This window comes from Mirounga angustirostris, unplaced genomic scaffold, assembly GCF_029215605.1.
Source record: "Mirounga angustirostris isolate CCGP_5_RB_7025 unplaced genomic scaffold, mMirAng1.0.hap1 SCAF_8, whole genome shotgun sequence".
Classification (NCBI taxonomy): domain Eukaryota; kingdom Metazoa; phylum Chordata; class Mammalia; order Carnivora; family Phocidae; genus Mirounga; species Mirounga angustirostris.
The window spans coordinates 60,878,291-60,905,317 of record NW_026991716.1 but is presented as its reverse complement, the minus strand read 5'-3'; the positions used below and the strand labels follow the sequence as shown (position 1 = coordinate 60,905,317).

Genomic DNA, 27,027 nt, shown 5'->3' with positions numbered 1-27,027 from the left:
GCTTCTTTATAAATTACAACTTCGTTCTTGTTTTGGTCTACGCTTCTTGTAACTGAAATTTGAGATACCCATCACAGAACTGTCTTGTTTTCTAACAGGACCAGTTTAAAAGTAAACTCCTTCTCCCCTTCCCTATACCCTTCCCTGAATCACTCAACCAAAGTACAAATATTGTAATACATTCTCTCTGACACACTCTCTTACTGAGAGACCCCATGATTCTCCATGGTGTGTATTCTCCTTCATTACAATGAATAATAAGCCCAACTTACTCAACTTCTGCTGTGTTCCCATTGGCCTTTGGCAGTGAACATTGACAGAATGAATGAATGAATCAGCCTTTGCATTTGGAGATTATGGATGATCTTTATTCTCTTCTTCATACTTTTCTATTTTGTCTGTACTCTTTAATGTTTCTATAAAAAACAAGTATTATTTTGGAATCAGTAAAATTTGAATACACATTTAATTTAAAAATAACAATGATTATTGTATACCATAGAGATAAATTCTTAATAAATAGGAGACCTGGTTTTAAAGCCAATTCTGACACTTCTTAGCTGAGTAAATGTGGGAAGTTTATTTAGCCTTTCTGGATCTCACTGCTAAAAGGCAGGGTATATCTTGAGATCCCTTGCGACTCTAAGAGCTTTAATTAAAATTCCTCCAAAGTAACTGTATTTAACTTGACACAGTGATGTTCAGGAATGGAGCAGTGAGGTGAGTGTTAACATATGATCATATGCCAAATTGTTCTACTTTTTCTGTTATATTGGACAAATTATTTTAAAACCTTGACTTCTTTATTCTTACCTATAAGTTATAGGTTGTAACATCTCCCCTTATATGGAGATTTCTTAGGTATCATTTTTTAAAAAGATTTATTTATTTGAGAGAGAGAGAGAGCACGCATGTGCACGCATGAGAGCAGGGGAAGGGACAGAGGGAGAGGGAGAGAGAGAATCTCCAAGCAGACTCCCTGCTGAGCATGGAGCCCAAAGCAGGGCTCGATTCCATGACCCATGAGATCATGACCTGAGCTAAAACCAAGAGTTGGATGCTTAACCCACTGAGCCACCCAGGCGCCCCTGAGCTATCATTTTGTAAATACATGTGTCAGGAATATCAGGCATGGGCATCCTCCATTTCTGTTCAACAGAACTACTATGGAAGCCAATTATGCTAAATGCTAGAGACCCAAAATTGCCCTAACCTAAAGAATCTCAGAGTCAGGGTGCCTGGCTGGCTCAGTCAATAGAATGCATGTCTCTTGATCTGGGGCTCATGAGGTTGAGTCCCACATTGGGTGTGGAGATTACTTAAAAATAAAATCTTAAAAAAAATAAGGAATCTCAGAGCAAGTAGGCAAGAGGAAGATGTAAACAGATGGTTGAAATATTGCATGATGTACTTAATAAGAGATAGATGTCCAAGATCAGAGGACATAAGTGTTGGGATATCAGAAAAAGTTCTACAGAAAAATAACTAAGAATGTACGGAAGGATGAGGAAAAGTAGAATATGTCGGAGGAGAGCATTCCATACAAATAAACCTTTTATAAACATGAAATAGCATTGTGTATTCAAGGAGATATAAGCAGGTTAGTATTACTTGAGTGGGGTATGAGGAGTAGGGGGAAGGAAGCAGAGTGAAATGAGGCATTAGGAGGTGAGGTTAGACCTCTTAGACGTGGTGTATTTCATATTTCAGCCCAATGCAGGAATTTCTCCTAGACTCTATATCTGCACCCCCCACTATGCCCATATGGCCGTTTAAATTTAAATTATAATTACTTAAATTAATCCCATTCCTTGGTCACACTAGTCATATTTCCAGGGCTCTTTGCCCCAGTACTGTTTTGACAGGACATATCTAGGACATTTGTATCCCTGCACAATGTTTCATTGGACAGCACTGTTTTATACTGTCCCTGATAGATGCCCGTTTACCTTCTACTTGAATGGTGGGGAAATAGCTACTTCCCAAGATAGTATATTCCATTTTTAAATAGGTTTATTTGCTAAAACATAATTTTAAATAATTTAACCCATAATGCACTGATTTCTGCTTAAGAATCCTAGTTCTGTGGATAAATATAATAAGTTCACACTTTCTTTCACTTAGTGGCTCTTTGTCTATTTTCAGATCTTGTCCTGTGTCCTTCTTTTGTTCTGTTTCTCAGGCCAATCCCCCCAGATACCTTCTGTGCTTCCTCCCATGCCTGTTTCCAGATTCTTTCTATTCTGGTGGCCCTCCTCCATATTTCTTTTAGATTATGTTTTCCTAAACTGAACTCTGTCTCAGTTGTGGTTTGATCAGCAGAAAACAGAATTACTACTTTCCTGTGATCCAAGAACTTCATTTCCATAAGTGGAACCTAAGCCTATTTTGCCTTTTAAGTTTTTTTTTTAAAGCATCTCTCATTCTGTTGTGGATTTTAAGCTCATTGGCCAGAAATATGCAGTCCCGACCTTCTTTTTAACATAAATTCCTGTTCTAGTAAGTCTCACTAAGCCTGTATCAGACAAAAAAAAAAAAAAAAGATTTTATTTATTTATTTGACAGAGAGAGACACAGCGAGAGAGGGAGCACAAGCAGGGGAGAGTATGGGAGGGAGAAGCAGGCTTCCCATGGAGCAGGGAGCCCGATGCGGGGCTCGATCCCAGGACCCTGGGTCATGACCTGAGCTGAAGGCAGACACTTATCCCACTGAGACACCCAGACGTTCCCTACCCCCAAATTTTTTTATCAGACCTCTAATTTCTTGTTGATGAAATTCTGTTATGCACTCCAGAGAAAAAGAGCAGTAGAAGAGTGAAAAAATTCAGAGGTAAAAAAGTAATTAAGAAATATCTCATGATTTATTATTAAATCTGTCCCATACAAAATATTAAATCAGATATAAAAGAAAATATTAAAAAGAAATGATAACCGTTGACATAAAATGATAATAAAATTGCCAATTGAAAATGGGCCAACAGTCCATTGCTCATGCTAATAAATGACTTTTAAGCCCTTCTTAGGTTAATGTATGCACTGAATTATTAAGCAATTCCTTTTCGCCATACTAATACCTCTTTAATGCACAGAAGTTTTAGTTCATCTTTGGAGATGCAGGTTTACGTGTGAGCGTGGCGATGCAAATTGTGTTCCAATTCCCGCCTCTGAATGAGGCCTGTAGGAATGGCCCAGACCTATTCCATCAGCAGCCGTGACCTTACATGAGGAAGAATTCCCTTTGTTCCTTTTGTGGGATCACATGTGGAAAGAGCATTCCCAACCATTAATCTGAGTTATTGAAATTGCCTTTTGATTAGGCCATCTCTCCCTGCTCTTCTTGTACCAGACTTTGCAACGACAATTTTCCTAAAGCCAGATGCAGCGTATATTTGCCACAACAAGTGTGAGTCACCGAGGTCCCAGGAACGCAAGTACCTCAAATCCTACCCTGAGTATTTCGGTACCACTCCATGACTCCATGAGCCTAAAATCGGGCATCTGACAAACAGCTTCATCTCTCATGACTCATTATGGTATCAGTTTACACACTTAACGAGCCATGTCGCCTCCTGTGTTCTGAGCCAGGACACTGTGGCCACTCAGCTGATCTGTCTTCTCAGAAAACTCTAGAAAACTGACAGTTGAGTATCTGGCTACTCCTTTTTAGTCTGTTTTCAATACATGGTCTGCATATGCTGAGTAGCGAAATTATTAATAATCCCTTAGGCTGGATTAGCTTCTTCATATCCATTATCTCCCTGGATCCCTACAGCCCCCACCCCCCGCCATGTGACCAGCAGGGCAGAAGTGATTCCCCTTTTATGTAAGAGGAATCTTAGATTGCACGAGATAACACGTTTGCTCAAGGTCACACGGAAAGTAAGTGGTAAGCCAGGATTCAGACCTTACTCTGACAAAAAAATAGCAATGTACTTTTTATTATGATGCCTTCTCTATTTTCTTTAAAGACTTTTTTATTCATTTACTTGAGACAAAGAGTGAGCAACAGAGAGAGAGCAGGAGCAGGTGGAGAGAGGACCCTGGGATCATGACCTGAGCAGACACTTAACCGACTGAATCACCCAGGCGCCCCATGCCTTCTCTATGTTAGGTAAGGCAGAATTCATCTAAAACTTTTCCATTTATTTCAAGAAACTGGCCTTTGTAGACTATTCATTTCATCTTCAAAAGAAATAACCAGACTTATTCTATGGTACATTCTGTGATATAATCCTCTGCTGACAAAATTAAACACATGGTTTACAAAATATTCAGCAGTACCTAAGACTTGAATCACATGAACAACCATTTTCTACTGTTCAACTTATAAGGTATTCTTGGAGATTCTCTATTGAACAGGGTTATGCAATATGACGATACAATTGAATTTGGGGCCTGGAAGGGATTTTCATTTTTTAAACCCTTTAAAATTAGCTCTCTTTTTTTTTTTTTTTTAAGATTTTGTTTATTTATTTGTCAGAGAGAGAGAGAGCACAAGCAGGGGGAGTGGCAGAGGGAGAGGGAGAAGCAGACTCCCCGCTGAGCAGGGAGCCAGATGTGGGGCTCAATCCCAGGACACCGAGATCATGACCTGAGCCGAAGGCAGACGCTTAACTGACTGAGCCACCTGGGCACCCCCAAATTAGCTCTTTTTTAAGTGAAAAGGTAATGTGTATAGGAAAAATTCAAATAGTGTAAGAAGATACGTAGGTAGGTATATACCTTCTAATATATAATGTACCTACATACATTCTTACACTATTCGAATTTTCTTACCCTACTTGATTATTTGAATATTACATATTAAATATTTATTATTAAATCTATCTTTCTATTTATCTATCTATCATCTATCTATCAATATTTAAATCTCAACCTAGAGCTCCAATTCCCTCATCTTCCTCCTCAAAGGCAATTTATAGATCTCCTAGAAGCTGTCTAGGCACACACAATATGACTGCAAATGAAAGCATGCCGTACATACTGTTCTGTATCTTACTTTTTTTTCATTTAACAGTATATCTTGGAGGCTGTTCCTTAGCAGTGCATTATTTTCCAGGGCTACATAGTATTCTCTACTTAATTTATTCAACAAATCCTAATGATAGAAATTGGTGGGGGGGACTGTATTCAGTCTTTTGTTATTATAAACAATACTGTAGTCCTAACCTTACATACATCTTTTTTTTAAGATTTTGTTTTATTTATTTATTTGAGAGAGTGAGAATGAGAGAGAGAGAGAGAGAGAGAGCATATGAGAGAGGGGAGGGTCAGAGGGAGAAGCAGACCCTCTGCTGATCAGGGAGCACGATGCAGGACTCCAAGATCATGACCTGAGCCGAAGGCAGTCACTTAACCAAGTGAGCCACCCAGGCGCCCCTGCCTTTACATACATCTTAACTAAAAGTGGAATTGCTGGGCCAATCTGTATGCATTTCTATTGTACCCTTTTATCATTGTAAAATGGCCTTCTTTGTCTAGTTTAATGCTTTTTCCTATAAAATTCAAACTTGTCTGATATTAATATTGGAGTCTCTATTTTCTTTTTGTGTGAATTTGATCTATCTTTGACCATTCTTTTACCTTCAAGCTCTAAGTCACTTTTTTATGTGTGTCTCCTATTTGCATTGTAATCCAAACTGAGATTATCTTTTTTTTTTTTAAGAATTTATTTATTTAGGGCGCCTGGGTGGCTCAGTTGGTTAAGCGACTGCCTTCGGCTCAGGTCATGGTCCTGGAGTCCCAGGATCGAGTCCCACATCGGGCTCTCTGCTCAGCAGGGAGTCTGCTTCTCCTTCTGACCCTCCTCCCTCTCCTGCTCTCTGTCTCTCATTCTCTCTCTCTCAAATAAATAAATAAAATCTTTTAAAAAAAAAAAAGAAAAAAGAATTTATTTATTTATTTGACACAGGGAGAGAGACACAGTAGGAGAGGGAACACAAGCAGGGGGAGCGGGAGAGGGAGAAGCAGGCTCCTGGCTGAGCAGGGAGTCCGATGAGGGGTTCAATCACAGGACCCTGGGATCATGACATGAGCCGAAGGCAGACGCTTAACTGACTGAGCCACCCAGGCGCCCCTGAGATTCTTATCTTTTAATAAGCAAGTCTATCCATTTTATATGAGTTCTGTCATCCAATTTTGTTATGTTTTCCATTTTTAATGTTTCATTTTTTTACTTGGTTGCTTCTCAAAAATCTTTTGCTAAAAAGAACCTTAGGGGGGTGCCTGGCAGGCTCAGTCAGTGGAGCATATGACTCTTGATCTCGGGGTTGTGGGTTTGAGCTCCATGTTGGGTGTGGAGATTATTTAAAAATAAAATCTTTTTTTTTTTTTTTTAAAGAATGTTAGGAAAGACAACAAGAAACTAATGAAATTGGTCATACATGGGGCTGGGATGAGAACAAAGTGGAAGAATAAGAAAGGAACAAACAACACTTGTCTGAGCATAACATGTATAGTTCTTATTTTGGAAACATAAATGTTTTAAATATTCAAAAATAAAATTAAATGTAGGCATAACTCTAAAATTGAATATAAACAGTAACAAATAAACCTAGTTGTATTTCAAATGAACATAACCTCAGAGAGAAAAAATAAACTAATCCTGGTAATTTTGAACACATCACTTTTTCTACCCTCAATGTAAAAATAAAAAAGAAATGCCAACAAGTCTTAAATCCTATAATTGGTTGGAAACTTCAGGTTTTTAGTGTTTCACTTTAATAAACACATACTTTGAAAAACAGTTTAAGATATCATTTACAACCATATAATTCACACATTTAATGTATGCAATAGTGTTGAGTATATTCACAGTTATGCAACCATCACCATAATCAATTTAGAACATTTTCGTTGCCCCAAGAAGAAACTCCACACTCATTAACACATACTCCCCATCTCCTTCCTACCCTTCTACAAACACTGATATACTTTCTGCCTCTGTACATTTTGTTCTGGACATTTCATATAAATGGAACTCTACAGTATGTGACCTTCTGTTATTTGTTTCTCTTTTTTTAATATTTTATTTATTTATTTGATAGCAAGAGACACAGCAAGACAGGGAACACAAGCAGGGGGGAGTGGGAGAGGGAGAAGCGGACTTCCCACCGAGCAGGGAGCCTGATGTGGGGCTCGATCCCAGGACCCTGGGATCATGACCTGAGCCGAAGGCAGATGATTAATGACTGAGCCACCAGGCGCCCCTTGTTATTGGTTTCTTTCAGATAGTTTTCATAATATGTTCAGGGTTCGTCCATGCTGTAACATGTATCAATATTTTGTTCCTTTTATTGCTGTGTAATAATATTCCATTGTGTGCATATACCACAGTTTATTTATCCATTTATCAAATTGGACATTTGGGTTGTTTCCACTTTTTTGAGAAGACGGGTTGTTCCCACTATTTACATTGTTAAATAGAAGTGATAAGAGAAGAGATTCTTGTTTGTTCCTAATTTTTCACTATTTACTCTGGGCCAAGTATTACAATGGATCCCTGAATTCCAGATCTCCTAAGCCCTCCTGTCAAATGCAACTTGTTTTTTGGTAAGACCTACTTTATATACAGATCAGTAAGAAAAAGACCCCTCAACAGAAATAAAATGGAAAAGTGGGCAAAGACATAAATAAGAAAAAAACAAAAAATAGTGGTAAACATGTTTAGAAATGTTCTACCTGTCTGGAAATCAGTTAAAAGCAAACCAAAGCACCACACTTGCTAATGCAATTAGCAGGAATCTAAAACCTAACAAATGTGCTATGAATAATGTCTCTATGACTCTTTATATACAAGTTTTTGTGTGGACATGTTTTCATTTCTCTTTGGTATATACCTAGGAGTGAACTGCTCGGTCTTATGGTAACTCTATGTTCAACATTTTGAGGAACGGTCAAATATTTTTTCAAAGTGGCAATACCATTTAACATTCCCACCAGCAGTGAATGAGGGCTCCAGTTTCTCCACATCCTCAACAACACTTGCAGTGGTCTTCTTCTTCTTCTTCTTCTTTTTTTTTTTTCATTATAGCCATCACAGTGGATGTGAAATGGCATCTTATTGTGGTTTTCATTTGTATTTCCATAATGGCTATTGATGTTGAGCATCTTCTGACATATTCATTCATCATTTGTGTATATGCTTTGGAGAAATGTGTATTCAGAGCCTTTGCCTATTTGTATTTTTATTAGTAAGTGGTAAGTGTTCTTTATATATTCTGGACAGAAGTCCCTTGTCAGACATATGAATTGAAATATTTCTTCCTATTCTGTGGGATGTCTTTCACTTTCATGATGTCCTTTGAAACACAAGAATTTTTAATTTGGATGAAGTCCAGTTTATTTTTCTTTTATCACATGTGCTTTTCGTGCCATGTCTAAGAAACATTCATTGCCTAACCCAAGGCCATGAAGATGTATGCCTATGCTTTCTTCTAGGAGCCTTAAGGTTTTAGCTCTTACATTTAGGTCTATGATAAATTTTAAGTTAATTTTTAATGTATGGTGTAAGGGACAGGCACAACTTTATTCTTTTGCACGTGAATATCCAGTTCTCCGAGCAGCATTTGTTGAAAAGATTATTCTTTCTCCATCGAATTGTCTTGTTACCCTTATCAAAAAATCAATTGACCATCTGAGGGTTTATCTTTGGATTCTCAATGCTATTTCTTTGATACATATGTCTATTCTTATACCAGTATCACAGTCTTGATTCCGATAGCTATAGTAAGTTTTTTTTTTTTTTTTAAGATTTTATTTCTTTATTTGACAGAGAGAGACAGCGAGAGAGGGAACACAAGCAGGGGTGGGGGGTGGGAGAGGGAGAAGCAGGCTTCCCACTGAGCAGGGAGCCAGATGCCGGGCTCAATCCCAGGACTCTGGGATCATGACCTGAGCCGAAGGCAGAAGCTTAATGACTAAGCCACACATAGTAAGTTTTTTTTTTTTTTTAAGATTTTATTTATTTATTTGAGAGAGAGAGTGAGAGAGAGAAAGAGCACAAGAGGGGGGAGCGGGAGAGGGAGAAGCAGACTCCCCGCTGAGCAGGGGAGTCTTTTTGTATGCGGGACTCGATCCCGGGACTCCAGGATCATGACCTGAGCTGAAGGCAGTCGCCCAACCAACTGAGCCACCCAGGCGCCCCATATATAGTAAGTTTTAAAAGCAGGAAGCATGAGTCCTCCAAGTTTGTTTTGTTTTAATTTTTTGGGCTAGTCTGGGCCTCTTGCATTTCCATTGGAATTTTGGAACCATTTGTCAATTTATTCAAAAAAGGAAGATGATATTTTGAACGTGTTTGTATTGAATCTATAGATCAATTTGGGGAGGACTGCCATTTTAATAACATCATCTTCCAATGCAGGAACAGGGGATATCTTTCCACTTATTTAGAGCTTCCTTAATTTTTTTTTTTTGAAGAACATTTAATCACAAGATAAAATTCTCTCCATATAACTTAAAATGAAAAAGCAATATTAAAAATTAATATGCAGGATGATCATAATGTGTAAAATATATGTTTTTTTAAATTATGTTATGTTAATCACCATACATTATATCATTAGTTTTTGATGTACTGTTCCATGATTCATTATTTGCGTATAACACCCAGTGCTCCGTGCAGAATGTGCCCTCTTTAATACCCATCACCAGGCTAACCCATCCCCCCATCCCCCTCCCCTCTAGAACCCTCAGTTTGTTTTTCAGAGTCCATCGTCTCTCATGGTTCGTCTCCCCCTCCGATTTCCCCCCCTTCATCCTTCCCCTCTTGCTATCTTCTTCTTCTTTTTTTTAACATATAATGTATTATTTGCTTCAGGGTACAGATCTGTGATTCAACAGTCTTGCACACTTCACAGCACTCACCATAGCACATACCCTCCCCAAAGTCTATCACCCAGCCACCCCACCACTCCAGCAACCCTCAGTTTGTTTCCTGAGATTAAGAATTCCTCATATCAGTGAGGTCATATGATAATGTCTTTCTCTGATTGACTTATTTCGCTCAGCATAATACCCTCCAGTTCCATCCACATTGTTGCAAAGGGCAAGATTTCATTCCTTTTGATGGCTGCATAATATTCCATTGTATATATATACCACCTCTTCTTTATCCATTCATCTGTCGATGGACATCTTGGCCCTTTCCACAGTTTGGCTATTGTGGACATTGCTGCTATAAACATCAGGGTGCACATACCCCTTCGGATCCCTACATTTGTATCTTTGGGGTAAATACCCAGTAGTGCAATTGCTGGGTCATAGGGTAGCTCTATTTTCAACTTTTTGAAGAACCTCCATACTGTTTTCCAGAGTGGCTGCACCAGCTTGCATTCCCACCAACAGTGTAGGAGGGTTTCCCTTTCTCCGCATCCCTGCCAACATCTGTCATTTCCTGACTTGTTAATTTTAGCCATTCTGACTGGTGTGAGGTGGTATCTCATTGAGGTTTTGATTTGGATTTCCCTGATGCTGAGCGATGTTGAGCACTTTTTCATGTGTCTGTTGGCCATCTGGATGCCTTCTTTGGAAAAATGTCTGTTCATGTCTTCTGCCCATTTCTTGATTGGATTATTTGTTCTTTGGGTGTTGAGTTTGATAAGCTCTTTATAGATTTTGGATACTAGCCCTTTATCTGATATGTCATTTGCAAATATTTTCTCCCATTCTGTCAGCTGTCTTTTGGTTTTGTTGACGGTTTCTTTTGCTGTGCAAAAGCTTTTTATCTTGATGAAGTCCCAATAGTTCATTTTTGCCCTTCCTTCCCTTGCTTTTGGCGATGTTTCTAGGAAGAAGTTGCTGCGGCTGAGGTCGAAGAGGTTGCTGCCTATGTTCTCCTTTAGGATGTTGATGGACTCCTGTCTCACATTTAGGTCTTTCAACCATTTGGAGTCTATTTTTGTGTGTGGTGTAAGGAAATGGTCCACTTTCATTCTTCTGCATGTGGCTGTCCAATTTTCCCAACACCATTTGTTGAAGAGACTTTTTTCCATTGGACATTCTTTCCTGCTTTGTCGAAGATGAGTTGACCATAGAGTTGAGGGTCCATTTCTGGGCTCTCTATTCTGTTCCATTGATCTATGTGTCTGTTTTTGTGCCAATACCATACTGTCTTGATGATGACAGCTTTGTAATAGAACTTGAAGTCCGGAATTGTGATGCTGCCAGCTTTGCTTTGCTTTTTCAACATTCCTCTGGCTATTCGGGGTCTTTTCTGGTTCCATATAAATTTTAGGATTATTTGTTCCATTTCTTTGAAAAAAGTGGATGGTATTTTGATGGGGATTGCATTGAATGTGTAGATTGCTCTAGGTAGCATTGACATCTTCACAATATTTGTTCTTCCAATCCATGAGCATGGAATGTTTTTCCATTTCTTTTTGTCTTCCTCAATCTTTCATGAGTATTTTATAGTTTTCTGAGTACAGACAGATCCTTTGCCTCTTTGGTTAGATTTATTCCTAGGTAGCTTATAGTTTTGGGTGCAATTGTAAATGGGATCAACTCCTTAATTTCTCTTTCTTCTGTCTTGTTGTTGGTGTATAGGAATGCCACTGATTTCTGTGCATTGATTTTATATCCTGCCACTTTACTGAATTCCTGTATGAGTTCTAGCAGTTTTGGGGTGGAGTCTTTTGGGTTTTCCACATAAAGTATCATATCATCTGCGAAGAGTGAGATTTTGACTTCTTCTTTGCCGATTTGGATGCCTTTGATTTCTCTTTGTTGTCTGATTGCTGAGGCTAGGACTTCTAATATTATGTTGAATAACAGTAGTGATAGTGGACATCCCTGCCATGTTCCTGACCTTAGGGGGAAAGCTCTCAGTTTTTCCCCATTGAGAAGGATATTCGCTGTGGGTTTTTCATAGATGGCTTTTATGATATTGAGGTATATACCCTTTATCCCTATACTCTGAAGAGTTTTGACCAAGAAAGGATGCTGTACTTCGTCAAATGCTTTTTCTGCATCTATTGAGAGGATCATATGGTTCTTGTTCTTTCTTTTATTAATGTATTTACGGATGTTGAACCAACCTTGTAGCCCAGGGATAAATCCCACTTGGTCGGGGCACCTGGGTGGCTCAGTTGGTTGGGTGACTGCCTTCGGCTCAGGTCATGGTCCTGGAGTCCCTGGATCGAGTCCCGCGTCGGGCTCCCTGCTCGGCGGGGAGTCTGCTTCTCCCTCTGACCCTCCCCTGTCTCATGTGCTCTCTCTCTCAAATGAATAAATGAAATCTTTAAAAAAAAAAAAATTACTCTTCTCAGCTTTCCCCAATTTAAAAAAAAAAAAATCCCACTTGGTCGTGGTGAAAATCCTTTTAATGTACTGTTGGATCCTATTGGCTAGTATTTTGTTGAGAATTTTTGCATCTGTGTTCATCAAGGATATTGGTCTGTAATTCTCCTTTTGATGGGGTCTTGTCTGGTTTGGGGATCAAGGTAATGATGGCCTCATAAAATGAGATTGGAAGCTTTCCTTCCCTTTCTATTTTTTGGAACACTTTCAGAAGAATAGGTATTAATTCTTACTTAAATGTTTGGTAGAATTCCCCTGGGAAGCCATCTGGCCCTGGGCTTTTGTTTTTTGGGAGATTTTTGATGACTGCTTCAATTTCCTTAGTGGTTATAGGTCTGTTCAGGTTTTCTATTTCTTCCTGGTTCAGTTTTGGTAGTTGATACATGTCTAGGAATGCCTCCATTTCTTCCAGATTATCTAATTTGCTGGCATAGAGTTGCTCATAATATGTTCTTATAATTGTTTGTATTTCTTTGGTGTTGGTTATGATCTCTCCTCTTTCATTCATGATTTTGTTGATTTGGGTCATTTCTCTTTTCTTTTTGATAAGTCTGGCCAGAGGTTTATCAATCTTGTTAATTCTTTCAAAGAACCAGCTCCTTGTTTCGTTGATCTGTTCTACTGTTCTTTTGGTTTCTATTTCATTGATTTCTGCTCTGATCTTTATGATTTCTCTTCTCCTGCTGGGTTTAGGCTTTATTTGCTGTTCTTTCTCCAGCTCCTTTAGGTGTAGGGTTAGGTTGTGTACTTGAGAACTTTCTTGTTTCTTGAGAAAGGCTTGTATTGCTATATACTTTCCTCTTAGGACTGCCTTTGCTGCATCCCAAAGATTTTGAACAGTTGTGTTCTCATTTTCATTGGTTTCCAAGAATTTTTTTAATTCTTCTTTAATTTCCTGGTTGACCCATTCATTCTTTAGTGGGATGCTCTTTAGCCTCACGTAGTTGAGTTCTTTCTGACTTTCCTCTTGTGATTCAGTTCTAGTTTCAAAGCACTGTGGTCCGAAAATACGCAGGGAATGATCCCAATCTTTTGGTACTGGTTGAGACCTGATTTGTGACCTAGAATGTGATCTATTCTGGAGAATGTTCCATGGGCACTAGAGAAGAATGTGTATTCTGTTGCTTTGGGATGGAATGTTCTGAATATATCTGTGAAGTCCATTTGGTCCAGTGTGTCATTTAAAGTCTTTATTTCCTTCTTGATCTTTTGCTTAGATGATCTGTCCATTTCAGTGAGGGGGGTGTTAAAGTCCCCCACTATTATTGTATTGTTGTCAATGTGTTTCTTTGCTTTTGTTATTAATTGCCTTATATAATTGGCTGCTCCCATGTTAGGGGCATAGATATTTACAATTGTTAGATCTTCTTGTTGGATAGACCCTTTATATAGTGTCCTTCCTCAACTCTTATTACAGTCTTTGGTTTAAAATCTAATTTGTCTGATATAAGGATTGCCACCCCAGCTTTCTTTTGGTGTCCATTTGCATGGTAAATCGTTTTCCACCCCTTCACTTTCAATCTGGGGGTGTCTTTGGTTCTAAAATGAGTCTCTTGCAGACAGCATATTGATGGGTCTTGTTTTTTTATCCAATCTGATAGCCTGTGTCTTTTGATTGGGGCATTTAGCCCATTTACATTCAGGGCAACTATTGAAAGATATGAAGTTAGTGTCATTGTATTGCCTGTAAGGTGACTGTTACTGTATATTGTCTGTGTTCCTTTCTGGTCTATGTTACTTTTAGGCTCTCTCTTTGCTTAGGGGACCCCTTTCAATATTTCTTGTAGGGCTGGTTTTGTGTTTGCAAATTCCTTTAGTTTTTGTTTGTCCTGGAAGCTTTTTATCACTCCTTCTATTTTCAATGAAAATAGTTGGATATAGTATTCTTGGCTGCATATTTTTCTCATTTAGCGCTCTGAATATATCATGCCAGTCCTTTCTGGCCTGCCAGGTCTCTGTGGATAGGTCTGTTGCCAATCTAATGTTTCTACCATTATAGGTTACAGATCTCTTCTCCCCAGCTGCTTTCAGGATTTTGTCTTTGTCTCTGAGACTCGTAAGTTTTACTATTAGACGTGTTGACCTATTTTTATTGATTTTGAGAGGGGTTCTCTGTGCCTCCTGGATTTTGATGCCTGTTTCCTTCCCCAAATTAGGGAAGTTCTCTGCTATAATTTGCTCCAATATACCTTCTGCCCCTCTCTCTCTTTCTTTTTCTGGGATCCCAATTATTCTAATGTTGTTTCATCTTATGGTATTGCTTATCTCTCAAATTCTGCCCTCATGATCCAGTAGTTGTTTATCTCTTTTTCTCAGCTTCTTTATTTTCCATCATTTGGTCTTCTATATCTCTAATTCTCTCTTCTGCCACATTTATCCTAGCAGTTAGAGCCCCCATTTTTGATTGCACCTCATGAATAGCCTTTTTGATTTTGACTTGGTTAGATTTTATTTCTTTTATTTCTCCAGAAAGGGTTTCTCTAATATCGTCCAGCTAGTATCTTTAAAATCATCATTATGAACTCTAGTTCTGATATTGTACTGATGTCCATCTTGAGTATGTCCCTGGCAGTCAGTACTGCCTCTTGTTCTTTTTGTTGAGGTGATTTTTTCCATCTTGTCATTTTGTCCAGAGGAGAATAGATGAATGAGAGAACAAAATGCTAACAGGGTAACAACATCCCCAGATAATATACTCTAAACAAATCAGAAAAGACCTGAAACTGGGGGAAAAGAAAGGGAAAGAAAGAAAAAAGAAAAAGAAAAAGAAAAAGATAAAAACAAACAAAAAGAGAACAAAACAAAACAAAACAGAATATGATCAAATATGATCAGGCTGGTGCACAGATCAGTGCCACACACTAGATTTTGGGTGTATTTTGGTCTGTTAGAAGAAAGTGCCTCCCAAAATTTTAAAGAAAGAAAAACTTATATATGTACAAAAATAAGGGTTAATACGATAAAGGGATGGAATATGACTGTAAAGATGAAAATTATAAAAGATTTTATAAAAGGAATTGATAAGAAGTTGTTTGAAAAAAGAAAGAAGAGGAATTAAAAAAAAAAAGAAAAAAAAAGGGTGAGAATGTGATCAGGCAGGAGACTAGAACAAAGCCATACACTAGAGATTTAGGGTATAGTTTGATCTGTTAGAAGAAACTGTATCTCAAAATTTTAAAGAGAGAACAACTTATATATATATATATGCCAAAAATAAGGGGGATAGAATATGACTCTAAAAATGAAAAATAAAAATGTTTTTTAAAAAAGGAATTGATAGGGACGCCTGGGTGGCTCAGTCGGTTAAGCGGCTGCCTTTGGCCCAGGTCATGATCCCAGGGTCCTGGGATCGAGTCCCACATCGGGCTCCTTGCTCAGCAGGGAACCTGCTTCTCCCTCTCTCTCCCTCTGCTTGTGCTCTGTCAAATAAATAAAATCTAAAAAAAATAAATAAATAAAAATAAAAAAGGGATTGATAAGATGTTGGTTGAAAAAGGGAAAAAGAAAAATAAAAAAAAAAGTTAAAAAAAATTAACTTTGAAAGACTAAAGAATCATGGTAAAAAAGCCATGGATTCTATGTGCAGTATGCCCCTAGCGCTGGAGTTCTGCCATTGTCATTGATCCGTAAACTTGGTCTTGGCTGGCTGTTCTTGCTGATCTTCTGGGGGCGGGGCCTGTTGCTGTGGTTCCCAAATGTCTTTGCCGGAGGTGGAATTGCCCTGCCCTTGCCGGGTGCAGGCTAAGTAATCTGCTCCGGATTGCTCTCGGGAGCTTTTGTTCCCTGCAAGCTTTCCATGCGCTTTGGAGGACAAGAGAGAAAATGGCGGCCTCCCAATCTCCGCCCCGGATGAGCTGAGAACTCAGGGCCCCACTCCTCAGTGCACCCGCAAAGAAAAGCAGTCAGTCACTCCCGTCTCCCCGGTCTCTGGCCGCACTCCGTGCTCACGCAGCCTGTGACCGAGCATTTCTATCTCTGGCACACGACTCCGTGTGGAGTCTCCAAACCCAGCAGAAACCTGTGATGTGCTCCCACGCCGCTCCTCCTGGGGGAGGAAGGGGAGTCTCCCTGGATCTGCCACTTGTTGGGTTCCTGCTGGAGGAGCAGTGGCCTGACGACTGTGCTGTGGATCATGGTTTATGGCAACCCCAAGCTGAGAGCCCCGCTCCTCGGCTCCGTCTCTGCAGCCGGCTTCCCTACTCCAATACCTGGGAGCTCTGCTGCAATCAGGCACCCCTGGTCTTTCTGTGACCCCGAGGGTCCTGAGACCACACTGTCCCCACGAGATTTCCACCCCCCACTTAGCCACTAGAGTGACGTCCCTCAGCGGAGCTGACTTCTAAAAGTTCCGATTTTGAGCTCTACGACTCTATCACTTGCCAGAAGTGGTGGACAGAGGCCCCCTCCCCCGCAGTCTATCCTCCCAAATATCACCTCGGATTCACTTCTCCACATGTCCTACCTTCCAGAAAGTGGTCACTTTTCTGTTCAGAGAGTTGTTGCTATTCTTTTCTTCGATCTCCTGTTGAGTTTGTAGGTGTTCAGAATGGTTTGATCCCTATCCAGCTGAATTCCTGAGACCAGACGAAATCCAGGTCTTCTACTCCTCCGCCATCTTGCTCTGTTCCTGAGCTTCCTTAATTTTTATCAACAATGTTTTGCAGTTCTCAAAATACAGCTCTCACCTCCTTAAGAAATTTCTTCATAACTATCACATTCTCTTTGTTGGTATTGTAAATGAAATTGTTTTCTTAAGGTCATCTTGGCTTGTTCATTGTTAATATATAAAAATACAATTGATTCTTGTATATTGATCTTTTATCCTTCAACCTTGCCAAACTCATTTATTAGTTCTCATAGCTTTTTAGTAGATCCCTTCATCTTTTCTATGTACATGATCATAGCGAATAGAGGTGGTTTTATGTTCTTTTTAAAAAAAATTTTTTTTAAATTTATTTTAGAGAGAGAATGGGGGGGTAGAGGGGCAGAGGGAGAGGGAGAGAGAATCTTAAGCAGACTCTGCTCTGAGCGTGGAGCCAACTTCGGGCTTGATCTCACAACCCTGAAATCATGATCTGAGCTGAAACCAACAGTCTGAACCCTAACTGATTTTGCCACCCAGGCACCCCGATTTTGTGTCTTACTTTCCATTTTGGATGACTTATCTTTTTTCCTTCCTTAGTTGTCCTGTCTAGAACTTTCAGTGCAATGCTAATTAGAAGTGGCAAGAGCATACATCCTTGTCTTATTCCTGATCTTAGGGGGAAAGCGTTCAGCCTTTTGCCATTAAGTATGATGTTAGCTGTGGGGTTTACATAGAGTAACACTAAAGTATTAGGGATAACAGGCATCATGTCTGCAATTTACTCTCTCAAAGGGTACAGAAAAATTAATGGTGTGTGTGTGTGTTATGGAGAGAGAACAGAAAGATGCTGAATGTGATAAGGTCGATGTGGTGGATAAGGACTGAAGAACTCTAGAGTGACACATTCTCCAGTCTGTTTCCCCTGAGCCCTTTTACCAACTGAAGGGTTTACTGGCTGCCACCTGATCTATTCATCGAGTTTGAGAGCCATATTCTTGGTTTGATCCTTGCTGCAAACTCAAGACACTTCTTATTTTTCATCTTCTGTTACTTGGAGTTAAGCAGCAGTTGCCTCTTTCAATGCTACAAGTTCTGAATTTCTAGACTCTCTATTCCCTTTTGTTCCTGCTTGTAAACTAGCCAGTTATTTCTGAACCCATCTGTCTTTCCATAATTGGAAATGCAGCAAATATTAATCCATCTCTTCCCCTAAAATTATAAGTCTAGATACACATCATTTGCTTTCCAAATTATCAGAAGCAGTAGTATATTTTGCCACAGCATAACATGGATCAACATTTATCCTCAAAATGTTTCATATTTGGCCAGTGGGAGACCTTTGAAGCTGGCTCCTATGCCCTTCTCTTATTATTCTTTGAACATATCCTTACCGTTTGGCAAAACTAGATATTCCAGGCTCATCTTGTACTTTCCCTGACCCAGCCCTATAATCAGCCATTTATTCAAGAGCCTTGAATTGAAAATGGTATTGAGAAACCAAGATCTAGGAATTCAGTGTGCTCATTGCTACAGAAATATCAATCCTTCCAGGCCGTCTCAGCAGAACAAGCTGAGTGATATATGGAGTGATATATGGATGTATATATATACACAGGAAAACACATACACACATACCTATCTATCAACTACCTACCTACTTTGAAAACCAAATGTTCACACTGATACTTCTATCTCCAATTCCAGTCTGATACTCTAGCATTTATTCTGTCCTTCCTTTGTACCATATTTGTACCTCCTTTCTCTATCAGTAAGAAGCCTGGCTCTTATTCCTCAATATATTTACTTATCTGCTCAATCCCTCCGTGTATCATCAGCCTTCCAAACATTCAGGCTCTACCTCTTCTGGACACATCGACCACACTGACCAAGTTCTCTTGACCCTGGCTCCAGCCCTGCTGAGCACTTAATCATATCCCAACCAAAGGAAGGGGGAAGGGGCCAACTAAGTTTTTGAGGCAGTTATACTATCAAATAAATAATAATCTTGGCAAAAAATGTTTGTAATTGTTGGCATCTTAAAAAGACCCTTGGGGGCGCCTGGGTGGCTCAGTCGTTAAGCGTCTGCCGTTGGCTCAGGTCATGATCCCAGGGCCCTGGGATTGAGCCCCGCATCGGGCTCCCTGCTCAGCGGGAAGCCTGCTTCTCCCTCTCCCACTCCCCCTGCTTGTGTTCTCTCTCTCTGTGTCAAATAAATAAATAAAATCTTTAAAAAAAAAAAAAGACCCTTGGGCCCCCAACCCAAGGGCTATTTATTACCTCAGCAGATGCTAGTCTATCTTAACTGATACAACAATCAATGCATGTGGGTGGGGTGGGAATGTGGGGGGGGCGGTGTTACTATTTCCTAGGAGTAGTTCCCTGCTCAGTTTAATACAACTTTTCTATTCCTAATGTGTGTGTTTATATACATGTGTACATTATATATGCATATATAATTATATATGCATACATATACATACTACTAGTGGGGGAAAATTATCAAATGTATCCCTTTTTGTAATTCTAAGAACAAAAATGGGTACAAACCAAGTAAAAGTAGTAGTCTATTTTTATTTTCATAATGTTAGTGTATCTTGTTTTCAAGCTAATGTTAGGACTCTCACAAATTAAATTTAATTCTGCTTGGAGTTAATATGTTGGTTTAGACTGGTAATTTGCTTTTCAAATTTGAGATGATCCTACCAAACATAGTAATGAGTGCCAGTGAAAGCATAGTTTCCAAACTATGTGCAGAACAGTAAGCCATTCTGTTTATCAGTTTGGCACATAAATAAATATGTCCATCTTTCCTTTCAAAAGGGCTAGTTCATAATCACAGGGAAAAAAATCAGTAAACTAGAATGCAGTCCAATTTCTGAAAGCTTCCTGGGACATGAGCCAGCCAGTTTCTTGGTGGATAATATTTGCCACCTCTCAGGTGGTCAGCTCTCTGACTTGGTGATGGACATGCTGATGAAGGAGGGCTGAATCAGGGGATGCTGCTTTGGTTGGTGGCATCACTTTAGTCTTACACTGGAGGGTGGGAGGCTGTGATCCTGTGTTTCCCTCACCCTCTCTACGCCTGTTTTCTTATCTGTGAGATAAGAAGACTGGAAACAGTAATTCCCTGGTTTACCAGAAATCTTATCTTCCAAAGGATTTGATGAACCTGGATTCCTGGCTTGCAGGAATTCAATGGAGAATTTAGGCATTGTCCATGTTCTTATTTAGTTGCAGCTGCTTCCCAAGAGCCTCTAAAGCAATTCGTCCCATAACTAAAGCATAAAAATAAATTCCTTAATTTCCTAATTATTCTTCTCTGCTCTGGATAACATCTGGTATTTATAATATATAGGCAGTGTCCAGTTCTAACTTCTGATCAACTTGACTAGAGCTGGTGGTACCTCCGGGAAAGGTAGAAAAGTAGCCACAGGCTCTGTGAGAAGGTGTGGAGCTCCCCACCATCCAGCCACCTCTGCTGAGGGGGACCCCAGGCCCTGGACTCTGTGTGCAAGGGGCGTGGCCCCCACAATACAGAACAAGAGGTGGGGGTTCACAAGGACACTGAGTAAAATGGCCTAGAGCCCTATGTGAGAGAGAGTTGGGGGGAGTTTTGTCCATCTTTAATATCACAACTTTGACGTTGACAGAAGACAGCAGGGTGCTCTATTTACAGGGGACAGGTTTGTCTTGGGTGAAAGAACCATTCCACGGAAAAGCAGGCATTATGCGGAAGGTGATGAATGTGCCATTCTAAAAAGCCCACCATATTATTACACCATATGATCATCAGCCAGCTCCCAATAATATGTCCTTAGTATGGTTGCTGGGAAGCTGAGAGTGAGGAGTCAAAGTGTTTGCACTGTTCGGTCACTATAAAAATTACGGGTGGTAAATGAAAAATTGATCAGTGAGTTTCACCAGTTATTTGTTCTCACGAATATGAATGACAAGTGGGTTTGCACCAGTGATATTTTTTAGAGTGGCTTCAGATAATTTTCATTGAATACTTTTTATATTGACTCTTCATCCTGTTAACAGTTTGGTTTGACTTAAGAAAACGCAACAAGTATGCTGGGTTTTTTAAAATTTGTTTTGTTTGGCTTTACTTCAGAGTAGTTAAATAAAGGGAAATGGATGGTTTCATAAAAAACAATTACCAATATATAATTTAGTTTGTATCCCTACTTGAAGCCCAAGAAATAACTGATAAACTTTATAGAAATGATTTGTAACTAGCCATTAACCTGTCAATGCTTGCACTTCTTGGTGTGAGGGTATGATGTACTCTCTACCTTTATATATATATAAATCGAATTCTTTGTAAAATGATCCTGTATTCAGATTGTTAAATCTTAATGATTTTCTATTAAGGGAGGGTGAAGGGCAGTTTCCTACAGCCCTGCTTTTTCATTGTTTTAAAGGGGAATTAAAAAAAAATTCAATAAATAAAGTGGTTTAGCAATTTTATTGGTAAAATTAGTTGTTTTATCAAATACAACTAAAATGCTTTTACATAATATTTATATGATTTTATAAATGTAGTTGGCCTGTTGTCTTATTTCTTGGATTTTTTTTTCCTGTGTGCAATTGCGTGAAGATGCTTTGATTACAGAACAGGGTACAGAGGTTTCCATTTTGTCTCTGAGTAGGAGGTTGCTATTATGGGATTTATAAATTGTAGACAGATTCTAGTTTTAAAACTAAGGAAAAATCAGAGTGGTGATATCTCAAATGAATTTGAGCAGAAATGGGGCATTTGTTTGATTTTTATATAACTGGAGGAAAAAAAAAATCCAGCCTCCTGTATTCTCAACCCCTACGGATTGATTCTATGGGGAGAGGACATGTTTTTCTGTCACTTCCCTGCTGCTTATAGGGTCTGGTAGGGGAATAAGTTCTTTTTACAAATTTTATATAGGATGTATTAAAGAAAAATTGTTACTGCAAAATGTTTTATTACTAAGCCTGCCCACCAGGAGTAGATGGCACTTTTGATTAGGAAGCAACCTTAGTTTTTTTGCCTATGTGTATAAGTCTGCAAAAGTTTCAAATGGAAAATAAAAGAGTATTCTAAAAGTAGAACACTAGCAACTGTGGAAAGTAAATGAAAGAATGAGGCACTTAGAAAAAACAGCTGGTGAGAAATGGCTGGACGGGGGGATGGCCCAGGGAGTAGGAACCATGATGTCAAGTGGGGTCATCTGAATACGTTCCCATGAGTGCATGAGAATCAGCCAATCTATCCCCTCTCCCCCCCACCAGGAAATGCAAGCACAGTCATATTATTTGGGATGGTGGAGGTGGAGTGAGGGAGGCTTCCTTACCCTCTTAAGGTTGTGTAAGAGTCTCTAAATGCTTACACAGCTTAGAAAACCTGCAGAGGGCTTCTGGTCTTTAGCTGATCGATGCTGAAAACAGTCATTATTCAAGTTTGCTTGGCCTATTCAAAGGCTGGTGGCTGCCTCCTCCATAGCAGGCTTGGTCCTGGTATCTTGTACCATGGTTTTTGTTATGGGTTGAATTGTGTTTCTCCCCCAAAAAGCTATGTTGAGGTCCTAGCCCTGATACCTCAAAACATGACCTGATTTGGAACAAGGGTCATTACAGACATAATTCATTAAGATGAGGTCATACTGAAGTAGGGTGAGTCCCTACTCCACTATGACTGGAGTCCTTCTAACGACGGCCATGTGAAAGCAGAGACACACAGGGAGAATGCCACGTGACTACAAGGGCAGAGCCTGGAGCTGTGTGCCTGCAAACCCAGGAACACCAAGGATTGCCGGCATTCCATCAGAAGCTAGAAAGAGGCAAGGAAGGATTCTCCTCTACAGGTTTTAGCAGGAGTATGGCTCGGCCGACACCCTGAGTTCAGACTTGTGGCCTCCACGGCGGTGAGAGAATGCCTTTCTGTTGTTTGAGCCACACGGTTTGTGACCCTGTTGTGGCAGCCCTAGGAAACGAGCACAACTCACAACGCTGGGGCACTGGGCATTTAGTCCCCAGTCCATCCCCCCAAAGGGGCTTCCAGCAGGGGTGCTGCTTGGGGTGGGGTACGAATGGGCCACACTCCCACCTGAAGCCGAAGCCTGAGCCCTCTTGCCCTCTCCTCTGGAGGTGGCCCAGGTGAGTCTCTCTCAAAGCACCTGAATCACAACAGCTATTTACTTCCTTGGTGGAGGCAGAGAGACGTAAAAAAAGAACTTGGGCCTTAAAAACACAATACTGGCCTCTTCTTACTGGATTGGTGGGAGGGATAGAGAATTTATCACAATAATTAAAGGAAACCAATAATATGGGAAAAAAAAAGCCCAGTGAATTTTTTTTCCTTAATAGTTTACCTTATCATGTTAGTGTGCATTGTTTCCTATTCTGTGCTGACCCAAACACACTCTCAGTCACCTCAAACCTTGACTGAGAGAATGATCTGAGCACAGGGGGTGTAAGGGACACAGAGGTACAGGAAGTATGGCCCTCTCCCAGCATCCTCCACCGTGCAGTGACCGGCAATACCAGCATCCCACCGAGAGGAGGCAGGGGTGATGGAGGTACGGGAAGGACTATGAGCCACAAATGGGCACTGAGTGGCCAAGTGGCAAGGAGGTCACCTCTGCAGTGAGGAATAACTCACATACTGTCCTGTAACAAACCCCCTTTCCCAAACATGCTAGTGTAAGGAGGACTTAATCACTTGGGTTACATTTACACTTAAAGATAGACAAGGGACTGGGGCGCCTGGGTGTCTCAGCCAGTTAAGCATCTGCCTTTGGCTCAGGTCATGATCGCCGGGTCCTGGGATTGAGCCCCACATTGGGCTCCCTGCTCAGCGGGGAGTCTGCTTCTCCCTCTCCTGCTCCCCCTGCTTGTGCTCGCTCTTTCTCTCTCTCAAATAAATAAATAAAATCTTAAAAAAAAAAAAAAGATAGACAAGGGACTACCTGAAAGAATATGTTGAATGTTTGGAAATAGAGGTTTGTTTAAGGAATAGACAATTCCAAAGAGTTTGCCACTTTTCCAAAGGAAAAGAAATGGAAATATACAATATAATCAAAGATGCATAACAGCTTTAATAATAACAATAATAATTTTCCTGACTGTAAAAGATGGTAAAATTTTTAAATATATTTCCCAAAATCTGTGAAATCACTGTCCTTGATCTTTAAGAATTAGTTGTAGAGGGGGGCCTGGGTGGCTCAGTCGGTTAAGTCCCTGACTCTTGATTTCGGCTCAGGTCACAGTCTCAGGGTCATGAGTGCGAGCCCTGTGTCTGGTTCCACGCTCAGCGGGGAGTCTGCTTCCTCTCCCTCTGCTCCTCCCCTCCTTCTCTCTCTCGAATAAATAAACACCTCTTAAAAAAATAAAGAACTGGCTGTAAAACTGAGGAACTGAGAACCAATGGGTTACCATCCTGCTTACAACACGATGCTTAAACTCAGGGTAATTATGAGTATTTTAAGTCTAAAATAAATAAATACCTTGAAATAAATGAAAATATAGGCACAACCTTCCTATACTTAAGATGAAACAAAACCTTAAACAAGAAGACCATTTTTGTTTTGTTTTGCAGTCAAGATCAGTTCTTTCTTTCTCAGAAAATATACATTAAAAAAAACTCCTTGGCATTTCAGTACCCCCGTCCTGGGCTAGTACTTCCTTCCTGCTGACAACTTCTGCTAGTGTCACCCCCCCACCAGCTGGACAGGCTGCCCAGCTGGGGACCCATTTATTCTCTGACATTTACTTAACTCCTCTCTATATTACACATCCAGCGGCAAGTTGTTTGCCATAAAATACCTCAGAGGAGAGAAGAAGTATGTAAAAGGAAACATAATTAATAACTGTTGATAAATATTGATAATTGTTAAACTTGGGTGGTGGGTACATGACATGGGGGACACATTACGTTATTCTTTCTACCTCTGTGTATTTTTAAAATTTCCATAATAAAAGCTTAAGCAACAATAATAAAGTTGATGTCTGGTCTCTTTCCACAGGAGATTGCTTAATGCCAAGGGGCAATGAATATATTGAAAGTAATTAACACATTCTAATGAGTTATACACATGTTAACAGGCACCTTAATACCGTTAACTGTGCAAGTATGTGTCTAGAGGGCTTTTTGGAAGTGACTCCAATGTGAGGACTATTACAAAGAGCAGGCTGGAGAAGTCTGGAGAAAAGCACATTTTCTGAGAGGCTTAAATTAAATCATGATATGTAGGTCTTGAACTGGTTATGAGAGTGTCCTGAAAAATTCATCTAGTACTCACATTTTGAAGGGGAAAATTAGGAAATATCTTGTATTTCAATTACTGAAATAGCTATGACATTTCACGCCTAAGCACCTTTTTAGTGACTTGACCCTGGTGTGGTAACAAGGCCTACTTGATCGCCTGCAGTGGGGACGGCGTGTCGGGGTGGAGGGGCTTGGCAGGAAGTCAGCAGGAGCCCATCCCTCCCTGGGGCTCATCTAAGTCAGGCTGCTACGTGCCAGAAGAGGAGCTTTGCTTTGGCAGAGTATCTGAAAATGTCAGCATTATTCTTTTCTGAAACTATTTTTGCCTCTTACATTTTAATTATTCTAATTTTTGGAAAGCATCTGAATACGGTAAAGAATCTTTATTCTGTTATTTTGGCACTTGCTGTACTTACAGATTCCTGTTCCTAGTAAATTCTTTTTAGATTGCCTTAGAAAAATTAAACACAAATAATATGGGTAGTTCAAGTGAATTTAGTGTTTCTGAAAAGTAAGTGGGGTCTGCCTTACACAGCCTGAAGTTCTTGGTTCGTTTACAGAAAATGAGGGGAACTGCCTTGGAGCTCAGCTCATATCCTTGTATAAATGATGCTAAGACCAGGTCCAGTCTCAGACATTTTGAGACCAAGTCCGTTACTGGGTTAAATAATTCCTCCCAACGTGGCACTTGCCAGCCCTCCCCAGCCGCTCTGGCTTCCCCCCAAGCAGCACATTAGCTTGACCTGCCCAAACTCCCTCTTCTTTAACCACCACCTACCTTTTTAAATCACTTGCCCCTGCAACTCAAGGGGAACTCTCCGCTACCTCTCTTTTTTTTTTTTTTTAAAGATTTTATTTATTTATTTGAGAGAGAGAGAGAATGAGAGAGAGCACATGAGAGGGGGGAGGGTCAGAGGGAGAAGCAGACTCCCTGCCGAGCAGGGAGCCCGATGCGGGACTCGATCCAGGGACTCCAGGATCATGACCTGAGCCGAAGGCAGCCGCCCAACCAACTGAGCCACCCAGGCACCCTCCACTACCTCTCTTTTATCAACATTAGAGACGGTAGAAGATTCCAAATCTTTTAGTATTTTGGGTGGTTTTTAAAAAACAGTGCACTTTTATTTAATAAATCAACTATTTATTAGATAAATCAAAAGAATTTGGGGCACTTTTATACCAATTCAAAGTTGTAAAAATGCTTCTCATTATTTCTTCTAAATTAAAGCAAATAGCATTATATGTTTAAATGTTCTTTTAATGACTTGGATTGATCATTTTATTGCGCCTACGGGACTCAACTAGCCCAATTCTAGAATACTGGGCCAGGTAACTGTTATTAGAGGGGAGTCTGAGAAGGAAACAGATCCACCCTCTGGGCTGTGAACAAGACCAGGCTGTGGGCTACTGAGGGTTCAGTCAAGCAGGCTTGATGCAGCAGATAAAAGTTACCACAGTAAACAGTAAGTGGTAGCTCACACGTGTGGTTCCATAGGGAAGGGAGCTTTCACTGCAAAGTAACAGGAGTGCCAGTATATGTGGACAGAACACGGCAAGAAGGAATCCACGAGCAGTAACTAAATTGTTGATTAATAGGGGGTTAGCACAGGGAATGCCTTCGGGTAGTATGGCTTTCCTTCTCTTAAGAGAGACAGTGGTGAGAGTTTGTCAGGGCAGATCTTAGAGGGATTTTTGGATACAAATAATCAAAACCAGGATCCAGTTATCGAAACTTATCGAAACAATATGGTCTTAAAGCCCGCCCAGTCATTGCTCCTGAGATTCAAGGCCCCGATGCCCTAGTAATAGCAGCTTGAACGCTGTATCAATTTTCTACTGCTGCATAAGACATTACAAGACATTTAGTGGCTTAAATCAGCACACACTTATTATCCACAGCTTC

At 40.1% G+C, this 27,027-nt stretch overlaps 1 protein-coding gene across 2 annotated transcripts in view; it reads right to left on the bottom strand.

The window, feature by feature from the left end:
- Positions 1-282: 282 nt before the first annotated feature.
- The window catches only part of SDHAF4 (succinate dehydrogenase complex assembly factor 4), a 59,559-nt gene continuing 32,814 nt past the window's right edge, over positions 283-27,027 (bottom strand). The window contains exon 3 of one of the 2 annotated variants that reach the window (XM_064597753.1): positions 283-416. In XM_064597753.1, the coding sequence (XP_064453823.1) occupies positions 355-416 (62 nt within the window). In that variant the 3' untranslated portion in view covers positions 283-354. The remainder of the gene's footprint in view (positions 417-27,027) is intronic. The other variant, XR_010413670.1, reaches the window with a different exon arrangement.